This window comes from Equus quagga, chromosome 14 (genome assembly GCF_021613505.1).
Source record: "Equus quagga isolate Etosha38 chromosome 14, UCLA_HA_Equagga_1.0, whole genome shotgun sequence".
Lineage (NCBI taxonomy): Eukaryota > Metazoa > Chordata > Mammalia > Perissodactyla > Equidae > Equus > Equus quagga.
In genome coordinates this window covers 91,245,941-91,260,591 of record NC_060280.1, presented here as the reverse complement: position 1 = coordinate 91,260,591, position 14,651 = coordinate 91,245,941, and the positions used below count along the sequence as shown (strand labels likewise).

Below are 14,651 nucleotides of genomic sequence, written 5' to 3'. Positions count from 1 at the left end.
CGGGGGGGCGGGTGGGCGGGGCGCCTCACCTCTGCAGGAACTTTGCAAACTGGCGGCGGTACGCAAAGCCGGCCCGGCGCACCCTGATGTTCTCCTTCAGGCCCAGATACTCCACCTGGTGCTTGACCCTGGACAGGAGGGTGGCCTGAGTCCCCTGGGACGGGGGTGGGGGTGGGGCGGGCTGCTGAGGGGGGCCGGGAAGGGCAGACCTGGGGTTTGGGGGGTCTGGATCTGTGTTGAGGCAGCTTGGGGGTGAGTGCTGAGGTCTGCGGAGGGGGGTTCAGTGCTGGTTCAGGGGTCAGCCTGCGAGTCAGTTCTGGGGGGGGGGTCTGTTAGTTCTGTGCCAGTTCCAGGGTCCCTTTGGGGGGAGGTCCTGGCGTCTGGGAGTTAGGGGGGACTGTGCTAGTCCCTGGGTCATCCTATAGTTAGTCTGGGGTCATCTTGGGGACCTGGGGGAGTCTAGGTTGGTGCCAGGTGTAACCCGGAGGCCCGAAGAGTCTTGTGCTGGTCCTAGGGGTTGGCCTGGGTTATTCCTGGGATGGGTCACGCGACCCTGGGAGGGTTTGGGAGGGAGGGTTAGGCTGGGGATAGGCAGTGTGGACTGGCCCAGTGGGGGGCCAGACCGGGCCAGGGGTCACCTGCTCTCCTCCCAGTCACGTGGCCTCTTGGTCTCGTTGGGTTTGATGCACCGGATGTAGTGGGGTGTGCATCTCTTCAGCGTGGCCACCAGGTCGTTGGCTTGTTTCTGATGAGGAGGAGGAGAAGGCAGGGGTGAGGGGGGCACGGGTGGGACCCCCTGGCCCCTCTCTCCTCCTACCCTGGATACAGACCCAAGAGACAGAGACACACTGGGTGGGGGGCCAGCGCCCAATGAACCACGGGCTCCGGCGGCCCGGGTCTGAGCACACCGCCGTTAGCACACACCACGCGGGGCTCATATCGTGTGCCGACCCGACCCTCGGACCCAAGGGTCACACATAGGGAGTGCTCAGCAAACGTTTGTTGATGGAGTAACTGAGCACGCAGGGAACACGTGGCCCAGAACATTTCTGCCTGTCCTTCAGGGAACTTGGACTTCGGGAGTAGGGAGTTGTGGGTGTATGTCTGAGAGGCCAGCCTGGCGTTGTGCATTTTAGTCCCTCGGAGGGGACTAGAAAGGAAACTGTTCCAGGTGGGGATGTTGGGGGGTGCAGCAGGAGAGAGCCCGGTGTGGGTCGTCGCTCTGCTGTGTGATCTGGGCCACTGACTGAGCCTCTCTGAGCCTTGGTCTCCCCATCTGCCAGGTGGGGCGAGTCCCACATGAGTAAAGTGTCCTGTGTTGGCTGCCAGAACCAAGTGCTCAATACACAGTTATTAAAATGTTATTAGGATGCGACACCCATGTTCACGGCAGCACCATTCACAAGAGCCAAAAGGCGAAAACAACCCACATCCCCAGAGGAATGGATAAGAGAAAGCAGTATTTCCATACAAAAGCAGTATTATGCCACAATAAATGGAAGATTACTCAGTCTTGAAAAGGAAGGAAATTCTGACACGTGCTACAACATGGATGGACGTGATGCTCCGTGAAATAAGCCAGACACAGAAGGACACACACTGTGTGGTCCACTCACAGGAGGTCCCCAGAGGAGCCACAGTCACAGAGACAGAAAGTGGACGGGGGGCCAGGGGCTGGGGGAGGTGGCGGGGGAGTCAGTGTTTCATGGGGACAAAGCTTCAGTTTGGGGAGATGGAAACTTCTGGAAACAGATGGTGGGGATGGTTGCACAGCCCGGTGAATGTGCTTCATGCCGCTGAGCTGTGCACTTAACGGGGTGAAGATGGTCAATTTCATGTTATGTATATTTTACCACAAGTTTTTAAAAAGTGGCAAATGACTGAAGGGCCAAAACAAATTATTAGGATGATGCTTCACTTCTGGATTCCGGGAGTCAGGGGGAAGCTGGATCAAGCCCCCTAACCCCAGAGCTGGAGGAACACCCTGCTGGGCAGAGGGTGCCAGAGAGAGGGGCAGAGGCCTCGGGAGGGGGAGAGATGGACCCAGCTCACCTTGATCTTGGAGCCCGCGGTGCTGGGGCGGCCCTTCTTGTCTACATCCAGCTTCTCGGGAAAGAGCATCCGGAGGAAGGCCCTGGGCGGGGGAGAGAGGAGGTCGGAGGCACAGCTGGACCTTGGGTGCCCTCTCCCTGAGGTGGGGCTGCCTGGGTGCCTGGGATCCAGAGGGCACGCTGCACAGGATGGTTCTCCCCGAACGGGGGGCAGGGCAGTGTGAGGACGAGAACCGGAGGCTGGTTTCATCCTTTTGGTTCTTTGATTTATTTGCACTGTTACTTCTTCCTCTGTGACCATGCATGACTTGGGTAGCAAGTAAATAGAATAAGGTTGACTTAAGTAGTAAAATATTATATCCAGTGATGCAGCATCTCAGGCATAAGGGGCAGTTTTCTCTGTAGGAATCATCCTACATGCACAGGCTCACACGTGTGTGTCAAGAAATATGGACATGAGGGGGCTGGCCTGGTGGCATAGGGTTTAAGTTCATCCACTCTGCTTTGCCGGCCCGGGGTTCACTGGTGCGGATCCCAGGCACAGACCTACACATGGCTCATCAAGCCACGCTGTGGTGGCGCCACACATACAAAATAGAGGGAGATTGGCAACAGATGTTAGCTCAGGGCCAATCTTCCTCACCAAAAAAACAAAAACAAAACAAAACAAAACAAAAACCCACCAGTGGTGGGAATGGGGATAGACTGCAATTTGGCATGAGGGATCTTTTTGGGGTGGCACAAATGTTCCAAACTGGATTGCGGTGATGCTTGTACAACTCTGTACCTCGACTAAAAGTCACTTGTTAAATTGGATGCATTCAATGGTATGTAGATTGTTCCAGTATAAGGCTGTATTACAATAATTACGTATGTAGCTTGAATTCTCTTGGATGTGGAATATATGGGACAGCGCTGCTCTAAATCAATGCATCTCAACCTCTCACATGAACATGGGTCCCTGGGAGGCCCATGAGGGGCGGAGCTTGTTAAAAGGCAGATTCTGGTTCACCAGGTTTGGGGTGGAGCCCCCGGTTCTGCGTTTGTAACCTGCCCAGAGGGCGCTTGCGTTGCTGGCCCGGGAGCCCCATTTCCAGCACTTTAAGAACCGCTGTCTTTTGACTTGATGCTATTGTTCCGTTTGCTGTTTTTCTAGTTCCGTTGCTGCCTTCCCACTTGGCCGTCAGCTCAGGGAGAGTAGCGTGTCCTCTGTCTTGTTCGGGCCTCCATCCCCTCAAGTTCAAATGGGGTCTGGTACACAGCAGGGCTTGAACGAACTTTTGACGTGTCAAAAGCCAAGAGATGGAAGCTGGCATGCAGCTGTGGTCAGGGAGATGGATGTATATGCCTTGACACAGAAAAATGCCCAGCGTGGTGTGCTTCCACTGCGTCAATAGGGGAACTGTCTACACCCCACGTGGGTGCTGGGTTCACGGATGGGAGGGCTGCAAGGAGCTGCTCCTCAGGTTTCCTAACTTCTCCCTGTGGCCCTTGGGCTACCGTTCCATCACAACCAGTCACTAGAAACACTGTTCCGGCCGCACAGCCACCCCCACGAAGTCCATGGTGCGATGGGAGCTCTGGGGAAGAGGGAGTGGTCCCTGGTCCTCCCCCATCCCCACTGTAGGGGGGGTTCCGCCCGGAGGCCCCCACGCCCGGGACCACTCACTGCTCACTGGTCTGCATCAGCTCTATGAGGTCGGAGAAGAGAACATCCCGGTTCCTCTCGCAGAAGCCACTGACGTCATAGGATACCTGGAGGGAGGTGGTGTCGGGGGAGTGAGGGGCTGGGGCTTGGGTGTGGGGGGGCTTACAGCCCAGGTGGTCGAGGGTCCCGTGGGGGGACCTACTGCGGGGTGAGAGGACTGGGGTGTCTATGGCTCAGAATAGGGGGCAGGAGGCGGGGCCTATGGTCCCTGGGGGTCTGATGTTCAGGTTCAGGTTGGAGGGTGGGGCTGCAGCCTGGGTTGCAGGTGGCGGTTACAGCCCGGATTGGGGGTGAGGGGCTGTAGCCTGGATCAGAGGCAGGGTGGGTGACAATTATAGCCCAGAGTCGGGGGTGGGGGTGGCAGCTTCCACAGGGCGTCCCCAGGGGTCTGCTACTTAATTTGGAACCAAAAGGTCAGACTGAGTGTCTGTGTCACGGTGTGTCAGAGGGCTGGGGGCTGTGTCGGGGGAGGGGGACTTCAGCCAGGCTTGTGGGCTGGGTCTGCTATTCAAAGTTGGGAGGGGGGCTCTCCATAGACCTGATCAGGGGGCTGAAGGAACACGGGAGCCCGTTTAGGGACTGGTGGGCTGCAGCATAGCCGGGGGACCCCTAGGGGTGCCCGCTGCCCATGTTAAGGTCAGTGGGAGGGTCTGCAGTCCTGTCGATCAGAAAGCAGGACCATGGCCAGAGGCAGAGGCCAGTGGATGTCTATGGCCTTGGGTCCTCCAGCCCATTTTGGAGGACGGTATCTTGTAGCATGGGTCTGGGGTCTCCAAGTTGGGGTCAGAGGGTGGGGGGCAGTGTCCTGGGTCAGGGGTTAGAGGGGTTTAGAACTCAGATTGCAGGTTGGGAGTCTGCTGCCCAACTTGGGGTCAATGGCAGGGCGGTTCTGTCCTGTAAGGGGGAACTGTGGCCTTGACCCCAGGGGACCCAGTGGGTTTCTGTAGCCCTGGCTAAAGGACCACAGTGGGGGGCCCAGGCCAGGTCCTGGGGGTTCGTGGAAGGAGGTCCCTGTTTCTGCTCAGAGGAGGGCAGGCTGGAGAAGGGCGTGGCTGGAATTCTGCAGCCCCGGCTGGGGGTCCCTGTGGGCTCCTTCCCTTCAGTTTGGAGGCTTCAGTGGGGCCCTGGGGTCTGTGAGGTGGGGCCCCTGCGGGACGCACCTTGCCTGCATAGTGGTGGATGACGAAGCCGCTGCTCCAGCTGTTGAAGTGCTCATGGGTGCCCACGGCCGCCTGCAGCTTCTGCAGCAGCGTCTGGTCGGCGCCCCCGCCCGTGGCATGCATGGTGGCGCACACGTCATCCAGGACGCTCATGATGCCTGGGGGGTTCTGCAGGGTGGGAGGGGGGCAGCCGCTCAGCCTGGCCCCGCCCCACCCCCATCCTGCTCGCTGGCAGCAGCGAGAGCTTCACTGGGGTATCGGGGGCAGAGAAGGGGGACTGCCCAACACAAGAGCAAAAGGTGATGGTGGGGGGCTGCTGTGGAAGCTCGGGGCACAGGGGGGATGAGGAACCCCATACGGGATCCATGTCTCTTTCCTTTCCCCAGCCAGAGGTGGCCCGGTGGGGCACCTGTCAGCTTTGACTCCTCTGGCCCTGAGCAAGCTGCCTGAAGGAATGTTTGTTGAGTGAATAAGTGAAAAGTGAGCAGGTGGCCAGAGAGAATGGATGAAGTGGCTGATGGGATAATTCAGCTGTGCTCAAGTCTCATAGGGCCTATGGGGGCCCTAACCCCCTCCCAGCTCTCCCAGTGAGACCCCCCCAAAGCTGGCCCCACCCTCACCAGCTTGTTTTCGATGAGGTCACAGACGATTTTGTTGTTGAAGTACTGGATGGGGGTCCAGCGGATGCCCTCCTGCACGTACTCCTCCTGGGGGCGGCAGAGGGGACAGGGAGGGGGGTGGGTGTCTGGGTAAGGGTGTGTGTGTTTCTAGAATGCATGCTCCACAAGGGTGGGTGAAGGAGGATGGCGGGTCCCCCCTGCCCTGTATCCCCTCATCTTATCGCTCATAACTGTCTCTAGTAACAAAGCCCATCGCCCTGGATGGGGCAGGCTGGAAGAGCCGACCCTGGCAGCCATGGACCACAGACAGACAGGAGCCGGTGGACAGATGCCTGGATTCCCTTGCTCCTGAGGTGGTCCAGTGCTGAGGTCTGCTCTGGAAGTTTCCCCCGGGGCCAGCAGAATTGATCCGCAGTAGCCTGCAGCATAAGCTGCTCATCCACGCACCCTATCCGGGCTCTTTTTCAATCCCTCTCTCACTTCCTCACTGCCCTCATATTTGCCCTGAATCCTTGTCTCAGGCTCTGCGTCTGCAGGATGGGTACAACGAAAACGGCGGGTGTCTTTGTCCATCCTGTTCGCGGTGGTCTCCCTGGCACTCCAAACAGTGCCTGGTACACAGCAGGTGCTTAATAAATAATCGGTGAAGGAATGAAGAAAGAGGCTATTTCTTCTGATGGAGGGCTCATGGTGGAGCCTGCGCAGGTTGGCAGACAGAAGTGGGAATGGGGTGCTGGGGCATCCCCTGGTTGCTCAGCGACCTTCATAGTCCTGTCCCCAACCCCAGTGTCCCCTGGCCTTGGCCACCTGGCTGTCCCTGCCCACCTGCTCAGCCTTCAGGGTGAGCTCGATGAAGATCTGCTGCAGCTTCTCGTTGACAAAGTTGATGCAGAACTGCTCAAAGCCGTTTTTCTGCCGGGGAGGAAGAGCGTCCTTTCCTCAGAGGGCTGATGCCGGAGGCTCCTGCGGCCACCGGGCCAGCCCAGGGTGCACAGGGAGCACAGGGCATGGGCGGGGGAGCAGAGGCCCTACCTGGAAGATCTCGAAGCCGTAGATGTCGAGTACACCGATGCTGTACTCCTCCTGGGGCTTCTGCATGGCACGGTTGATGGCCTGTGATGCGGGCGGGGACAGTAGGTGAGTGGCAGCCTGTCATTCTCTCTTTTTTTTTTGCTGAGGAAGACTGGCCCTGAGCTAACATCCGTGCCCATCTTCCTCTACTTTATATGTGGGACGGCTATCACAGCATGGCTTTTGCCAAGTGTTGCCATGTCTGCACCTGGGATCCTAGCCGGCAAACCCTGGGTTGCCAAGAAGCAGAACGTGAGAACTTAACTGCTGCGCCACTGGGCCAGCACTCCTGCCACTCTCTTGATATGCTCATAGCCACGTTCACAGACCACGTCCCCTCACACCCGTCTCCCTCCTGCCTTCCCCAGCTCTGTGCTCGCCCCCTGGCTGATCAGTCACCCAGATGAGAAACCCAGGTATTAGAACATCTGCATTCCTGCCTTGGCAGCCGGCTCCACCCCTGAATCACGCTGCATCTCTCTTTTCTCATCTTTAAAATGCGTTCATCACAGCAACTACCTTACAGGGTTTTTTTCTAAGAATTAAATAAATTGATGCATGTAACACACTTAGAATAGTGCCTGGCACACACTCAGGGCCATGTAATGCTGGCTACTATTGTCATCACTCATTTTTTTTTTTTTTAGGAAGATTGGCCCTGAGCAGACATCTGTTGCCCATCTTCCTCTTTTGTTCTCCTCCCCAAAGCCCCAGCACATAGCTGTGTACTCTAGTTGTAAGTCATTCTAGTTCCTCAATGTGGGATGTCACCACCGCATGGTTTGATGAGCCGGGTGTAAGACCCGAACTGGCGCCCCAGGCCACCAAAGTGGAGCACGCGAACTTAACCACTCGGCCACAGGGCCCGCCCCGTATTGTCATCTCTCTTGATCTTGACACTTCCCGTTCCCATCCACCCCCGGCCAGTCCATCACTTTGTCCTCCTGACAGCCCCCTCGTGGCTCTCAAACGCACCCCCCTCTCTCCATCCCCACAGCAGCTATCCCAGTCGGGGCCTGGACCGCTCCGGCAGCACCCACCTTCCTGGGCTCCACACACACCCAGAGGGGTCCGCAGAATCTCCCCTCTGATCGCCTCCTCCCCTGCCTAACGCCTCCCACAGAGGGGGATTGGTGAGGCTGTGACAGGCAAGCCCGCCTCCCCGACTTGGCTGGTCCAAGCCCAGGGCCAGGGGCCTCTCCCCGCTCCTGCGCCCACCCCACTTGCCTCCACCAGGAAGTCGAAGAGACGGGCGTAGAGCCCCTTGGCCAGGGCGTCGCGGGTGTAGGCCGCCTGCTCCACGTTGAGGGTCACATCGATGGACTCGCTGCGCCCGCCCCAGCGGCTGTCCATCTTGCGGCTGGTCAGCTTTTCCTGCAGCCGCCCGCTGTCGATGCCCAGGAGGTAGGCGGGAAAGGCCAGGACTGCCGGGCGGGGGGGAAAAGGGAGCACCGGGTCAGGCTCTTGGGTTTCGTGCGGCCACTTCCATCTCTCCATTTTGCTCAGTGACATCAACATTGTTCTTGTGGGTTCTCACCTTCCGCGGGCCGAACTAGGAGGAAGCAGGTCACACGCGCGCGCGCGCATGCGCATGCGCGCGCGCCTCCAGCCCGCCCTCCCCCGCCCCCACACTCACGGTCCACACTTTCCACCCGGGCGTAATTCCCATCTTCGCAGAAGCTGATGTTTCCCAAGTGCAAGATCCCCGCCACGAGCTGCAGGACCAACTGCTGGACGTTGGGCGGGATCCCGATGACCTGCATGGCGCTCTGCGGACACAACGGGGACAGAGCCTGTGTCACAAATCCTGACTCCACCCTGTCCCCCGCCCAAGTCAGGCTTCTGGGGCCAGAATACGGACTCAGGGAGCCAGAACACCTGGCTCCCTGTTCTGGCTCTTTCTTCCATTTGCTGTGTGACCTTGGGCAAGTCGCTGCACCTCTCTGGGCATCAGTTTCCTGACCTCTAACATGAGAAGCTTCCCAGGGCTGGAGTGGTGGTCAGTGCTCACCAGGGTCTCGTCGAAGTCGCTCCGGTCATCGGTGCCGTCCACCTTGTAGGTGTCCGATTGGTTGAGGTAGTAATAGTAGTCGGGGGTCATGAGCCCCAGGTTCTGTCGCTGCTCCTGGGAGGCCCCTTCCAGCAGCTGGAGGGTGAGTGATGCTCGTGCATCTGGCGCTGCACTGGCACAGCCCCTGTGAGCCCTGAGTCCTCACTGTTACGGGCTCCCGCACACTGACCCTCCCTTTGTCTCCCCCTGGGCTCTAGCTCCATGGCCCCCTTCCTGGCACCTGGTAGTAGATGTGGAAGTTCCTCTCGTTTTCGTTCTGCATGACCACGCGGGATTTCTCCAGCAGGAAGTTGGAGATCCTGCCCCCGTCCGGCTCCCCGCCTCGGCTGAACTGGATCTCAAAGTACTTGCCCTGGACCCAAGGGAGCCCCGTCAGCCCCCAGGGAAGGATGGGGGCTGGGTCTTAGGAGGCTGGCCTCATTTCCCTCCTCCCCATGTGAGTGCAACTTGCTTTTCTCTCCCCACCTCCCACTTGCTGACAGCTTGTGATTTCAGCCGCTTCTTCCCTCCAGCCTTTTTGCTTTGTTGTGTCCGGGGCCAGAGGGCCCTTTCCTCCCTCTGTGATGATTCAAGCCCTTCCTTGGGGCATCCAGCCCCGTGCCTGGCTCGTAGCAGCATCACATCTTATTGACCAGTTCCCCGCTCCCTCCACCACAACACAGAGGCCTCCATGTCTCTACGGGATGCTACTGGTTCCACAGATCCTAGATGTCTCCCGCGTGTTGTCCTGGAGCCCAGAGCAAGGGCCCCATAAGTCCCATCTTTGGTCTCTAACATCAACTGCGTTCTGCTCTGGCCAGAGGTGGGAGGACACAGAAGCCTCCTTATTTCTCCTTTCTGCCACCTCCATCCAATAACAGGACAAATTACGTCATCATATTACACAAGCACCTGTGATTGGTGATGTATACTCATTCTATTGAAGAAGAAAGTGACACAAAGTAAAATGTAATTTTATGCTTTGAGGTTCATCCATGTTTTGTTTGTATCGGCAGTTTGAAAATATGTATTGCGTGATTGCATTTGGAGGAAGCTCCAGAACAATGAAACTAATCTATGGTGAAAACAAAAAATCAGAGGAGTGCTTGCTTCGGGCGTAAGGTGGGAGTAGAGATTGACGAGAAAGGACAGGAGGGAACCTTCTGGAGTGATGGGGATGTTTTGTGTATCCATAGGGGTTTGAGTCACACGGGTGTATGCATTTTTCCAAACTCAGTGAAGAGTCAACTTTAGATTTATGTGATTTGCTGTGTGCCAGTGTACTTCAAAAGAAATAAAAGAGAACTGCAAATTTATGTTAGACTATAATTAATGATCTGCATGCCGAAGCATTTCTGGGGCAAAGTGTAGTGTCTGCAGCTTACTTTATAGTGCATCCAAAAATAAGATATAGGGGTGGACATATGATAAAGCAAGGATAGTAAAATGTTAATGATAGAGTCTAGGAGATGAGAATACAGGTGTTCATTGTACTATCCTTCCAACTTTTCTGTGTATTTGAACATTTTAAAAACAAAATATTGGAGAAAATGCTTAAAATATAATTATAAATTTTATAAATATATAAAATTATTTTATATATTTATTAGTGTATAAATTAATATAGGAAATAAAAAACTAATAATATCTAGAGAAACAGAAAAATCTTATTAGTGTATGGAGTTTACTAAGCCAGTTCCACGTGCAGGCACTGTACTGAAATTATTGAGGTCTATGAGATGAGATTAACATCATCCCCATTCTACGAATGAGAAAACAGAGGAGCCTCAGGAGGTTACATAATTTGTTTTGTCCAAGCCACAAATCTAAATAGCGAAAGAACCAGACCATAAATCCAGATGCGTTTATCTATTCTGTCCTCCATGAGGCCCGGCCCAGCACCTGACACAAAGACGGCTCCCAAGAACTGTTTGTTGAAAGAAAGAATAAATGGGACCTGAAATATGAACAGGAACAGACGTCGCCTGGTTGCAGCCAGGAGAGCATTTAAGAATGTTACACAGACATGTCATGGCCTCCACCATGCTGCCCATGGGGGACTCTTTTTTCAGAAGGACCACAGCAGGAAGTGAGTCTCCCACACAGGAGCAGGCATTTCCGGGATTCTTGGGAATACAGGTGTGGGCGTGTCAGAAACTCACAAAACGACTGGAGTTGTTGTTGCGCACGGTCTTGGCGTTGCCGAAGGCCTCGAGCAGCGGGTTTGACTGCAGGATGATGTCCTTCACGTGCTGGGGAAAGAGGCAGATGGGGGTGGGAATAGGTGGGACTGGGCTGGGGTGGGGCGGGGAACTACCACGCAGTGGAGAGACCCAGCCCGTCCTTCTGTCCTTCTGTCCTTGCCTCACCTGGACCTTCTCGCCCCCGCCGGACACCTTGGAAATGTAGCCCATGATGTATTTGGCTGCCACCGTCTTCCCAGCTCCACTCTCTCCGCTGGGGGTGGGTGAGGAGAGGCACCATCAGCGGCCAGGGGTTGGGGGGGACGTGCCCTTTCTCGTACCTGATCATTCCTTCATTTATTGAGCACCTACTGTGTGCCAGGCACTAGTCTAGGCACTGGGCATCCAATAGTGTACAAGACAGATAAGATTCCCCACCCTCTCGGAGCTAACAGATGACAGATGGATGATAATAGATTGAATAAATAAAATCTATCATGGGTCAGAGAGTGACAAGGAAAGTGAAGCAGGCTAGGGGCGGAGAGGGATGGCCAGGCGCTGCTTGGATGGGGTGGTGATGATGTTGAGGCAGGGCCTGGGCAGGAGGGTCTGGGGTCCCCCCTCCCTACCTGATGATGACACACTGGTTCTCACAGTCGATGAGCATGTTGCGGTACATGTTGTCCGTGAGGGCATAGATGTGCGGGGGATTCTCGTACTGGGCCTGGCAGGGGGAGATCAGGTCTCAGCCCGGGTTCGGGGGTGGAGGGGTCCCCGGGCTGTGCTTCCCACCCGGCCCCGGCCTCACCGCGCCCTGGTAGAGGTCGATCTCGCGGTCAGTGAAGTAGGGCATCTGTTTGAAGGGGTTGACGGAGATGAGCACGGAGCCGATGTAGGTCTGGGGTGTGGTTAAGGGCCATGTGGTGTCCTGGCTGGCTTTGCCCTCCCGGGCCCCTGTCCCCTCATCCTGCTCCCCCGGGGCCTCCTAGAGCCCCACTGCTCAGAGGAAAAGATGGAGACACTCAGATGCACCCTGGGTCTCAGGAAAAGAGGAGACTCGGTCCAGATTGGGGGAAATGGGCTATACTGTGGCTGAGCTGCCCCAGGGCAGGGGGAGCAGTGGGGGCCACAGCTGCCCAACCAGAGCCCTGCTGTCACTTCATGTGTCCCCTCACCTCCCACCCCGTAGTCCCACTGCCCATCCCTCCCTCTGCTCATTTGCTCAGGCATCTTATGTCGCTTCTGTGCTGCGGGCCCTCTGCCACGCTTCCCTGCCTTCATCCCCAAGCCACCCCTCCATCCATCCATCAGTCATCCTCCTGTCCCTCTGTCCTTCATCCGCGTGCCCCTGCCCACGGCCCAGGGTACGAAGATGTAGTCATCCATGAAGCGCTTGCGAAGGTTGCCCACGATGGCGTCCTCGGTGATCTGGGGCAGCAGCACCATGTCGTCCACGCCGCTCTGCTTCACGTTGTGGCTCTGCCAGTGGAAGCGCTCCTTGCTGCCCTGGGGGTCGGGGCGGTGGGATGGGGGTGAGCCACTGTGGGGGGGTGGGGGGGGACAGCGTCCCCACCTGGCTCACCTCCCTCACCGGCTGCTGATTCTTCGCCACCTCTGTTCCTCCTTCCCCATCTTGGGGACCCCAGGCTCCCTGCCCCAGAGGAGGCAGCCAGACAGAAGGACAGCTCAGATGCATCCGTTAGCTGTCTGTTTGGGTCCCTCTGTCCACCCATCCCTCCACTCAGCGTCCTGCTGCTGTGAGGAGACAGCGACGCCAGGCCAAGCGGGCTGCCGCGCGGGGCAGGGAGTGGGGGAGGGAGTAGGGGTGGGCCTGATGGTGGAGTCGGCCTGCCGTCCTCTCACTTCCCTTTCAGCCTCTGCTCTTCACTCCCCCGCCCCTCTCCCTGCCCAGTCCCAGGCTGTGTCCCTGACTTCTTGGTGGCATCTGACCCACTGCGCACCCCCTTCTTTCTCCTAGCCTCCTTCCTCCTGCTCCCTCCTCCTCTCTCGGAGTCATGCGCCCCAGCCCATCCCTCAGATCCTCTCAGCTGCCACGTGGCTGTGGCCTCTGTCCTCCGTGCTGGGCTATGACCCTGCTTCTCAGCTCCCACAGCCTTCCTGACCCCAGCTGCCGGCTTCTCCGTCCTCAGAGGGCATTCTCCTGCCCCTAGCCGGCTCCAGCACCCTCCAAGACGCCTCCTTTGCCTTCTCAGTTCCTCAGTTTTTCATCAGATGGCCCCTTACTTAGGCCCCGAGGAGGAGAAGCACCATACAGTCTCCTCCCAAAGTCCCCTCCTCCAGGAAGCCTTCCTGGAATGTTCTCTCCTTTTAGCCCCACGGAACCCATCGAGTGCCTTCAACACTTAAACACACTGGCTCCCTCAGGCCCCCTCTGTTTGGTAGACCCCTGCCGTGAAAAGAGTCCAGCTAAGAGAGTGACGGCGGCCTGGAGCGCCCCTATCTGGTGCACTCACGCCCAGATAAGATGCCCCTCCTCCAGGAAGCCCCTTGTCCCCAGACCAGGAGCTCTCGGAGGGCAGGGACTGGAACTGAGCCCTTTCTCAGCCCCAGCAGAGAGGACCTAGCGAATGAAAAAGGAACAGGGAACAAGGGTGAAGAAAGAAACCCAGCTTCAGAGGAAAACCTCAAGAGCAAAGGATGCTGGAAACGGAAGTCAGATCTTCAAAGATGACCAGCACTTGCCAGGCAGACGGGACAAGGGCAAGGATCAAGCAGGAGGGTCCATGGGCAACTGTAGGGCCAAGGTGGATGAGGCGCAATCTCTCCTGGGGGCACTGGGGAGCCACGGAATGTTCTTGAGCAGGAGAGGTGCACGGTCAGATTCCAGACACTCAGAGGAGGGTTTGAAGAAGAATCCATGGACATTAAAGAAGCACAGCTTTTGGTGTGGGGCAGATCTGGGTTCTAATTCTGGCTGGGTGTCCTAACACTGCCTCAGTGACCTCATCTGTAAAAGGGGAGAAGCAGCCTCACTTCCCACGGTTGAGGTGAGGGATGAACTGCTCTGGGGAATAAAGTGGGTGGGGGGCTGGTGCTTGTCCCCAGCCCGGGCCGTGGTGAAGATGGGCCGGGCAGGGAGCACGTGACAGAATTAACATCACCAAGCACCTTTGACACGCTTGATGCTGGGGCAGTGGGGATATTGCCAATATTATTGACAAGCCTCACGGCAGCTCAGTGGGGTAAGGGCTAGGAGGGAAACTGAGGCTCGAGAAGGCAGTAGTTTACACCTGACTAAGGATACAGCTGAGTTGTTTCCAAGGGTGTGGGATTCGAATCTGGGTCCCTCTGACAGCAAAAGCCGGGCTCCTGTGTCTACACCCACAAGGGGCTGGGACCCGAGGGGTGTTGGGCTGGAACTTGAAAGTCAAGATGGACTTTGATTGGGAGCGGGGAGAGATTGTGTACCAGGCCAGGGAACCCCTCAAACAGCTTCCAGCCTAGTAGTCAGAGTGCGTTTTTCATATGGCTAAGCCGACTTCTTTGCCCTGTGGCTTCCCCTCCCCCTCCCATTCATGCATCCAGAAAGAGTTCTTGAGCGCCTACTGTGTGCCGGGAACGTGGGCCTCCAGAAGAACTCTTTCAGTTCCTCACTGTGTTGCTTCTGACCCTTCGCAGATGCTGATCCCTCTGCCCAGAACATCCTTCCTGCCTGATTAGTGCCAGGCCATCCTTCAGACTCAGCTCATGTGACGCCTCCTCGGAGAAGACCTCCCTGACCCCAGACCAGATCAGGTACTCCCTCTGGACTCCCGCAGCTCACTGGGTGTCCCTCACTATAGCTCCA

General features: G+C 57.0%; 1 protein-coding gene across 1 annotated transcript in view; it reads right to left on the bottom strand.

Moving 5' to 3' along the window:
* The window catches only part of MYO1F (myosin IF), a 32,913-nt gene that overhangs the window by 10,884 nt on the left and 7,378 nt on the right, over window positions 1-14,651 (bottom strand). Inside the window, exons 4-20 of the mRNA XM_046638308.1 lie at window positions 12,212-12,383; window positions 11,652-11,741; window positions 11,473-11,567; window positions 11,030-11,117; window positions 10,823-10,912; window positions 8,902-9,033; window positions 8,622-8,756; window positions 8,247-8,379; window positions 7,838-8,034; window positions 6,572-6,652; window positions 6,365-6,451; window positions 5,540-5,626; window positions 4,920-5,087; window positions 3,721-3,806; window positions 2,053-2,134; window positions 639-745; window positions 30-128 (exon numbers count right to left, since the gene is read on the bottom strand). Coding sequence (XP_046494264.1) covers window positions 30-128; window positions 639-745; window positions 2,053-2,134; window positions 3,721-3,806; window positions 4,920-5,087; window positions 5,540-5,626; window positions 6,365-6,451; window positions 6,572-6,652; window positions 7,838-8,034; window positions 8,247-8,379; window positions 8,622-8,756; window positions 8,902-9,033; window positions 10,823-10,912; window positions 11,030-11,117; window positions 11,473-11,567; window positions 11,652-11,741; window positions 12,212-12,383 — 1,929 coding nt within the window. The remainder of the gene's footprint in view (window positions 1-29; window positions 129-638; window positions 746-2,052; window positions 2,135-3,720; window positions 3,807-4,919; window positions 5,088-5,539; window positions 5,627-6,364; window positions 6,452-6,571; window positions 6,653-7,837; window positions 8,035-8,246; window positions 8,380-8,621; window positions 8,757-8,901; window positions 9,034-10,822; window positions 10,913-11,029; window positions 11,118-11,472; window positions 11,568-11,651; window positions 11,742-12,211; window positions 12,384-14,651) is intronic.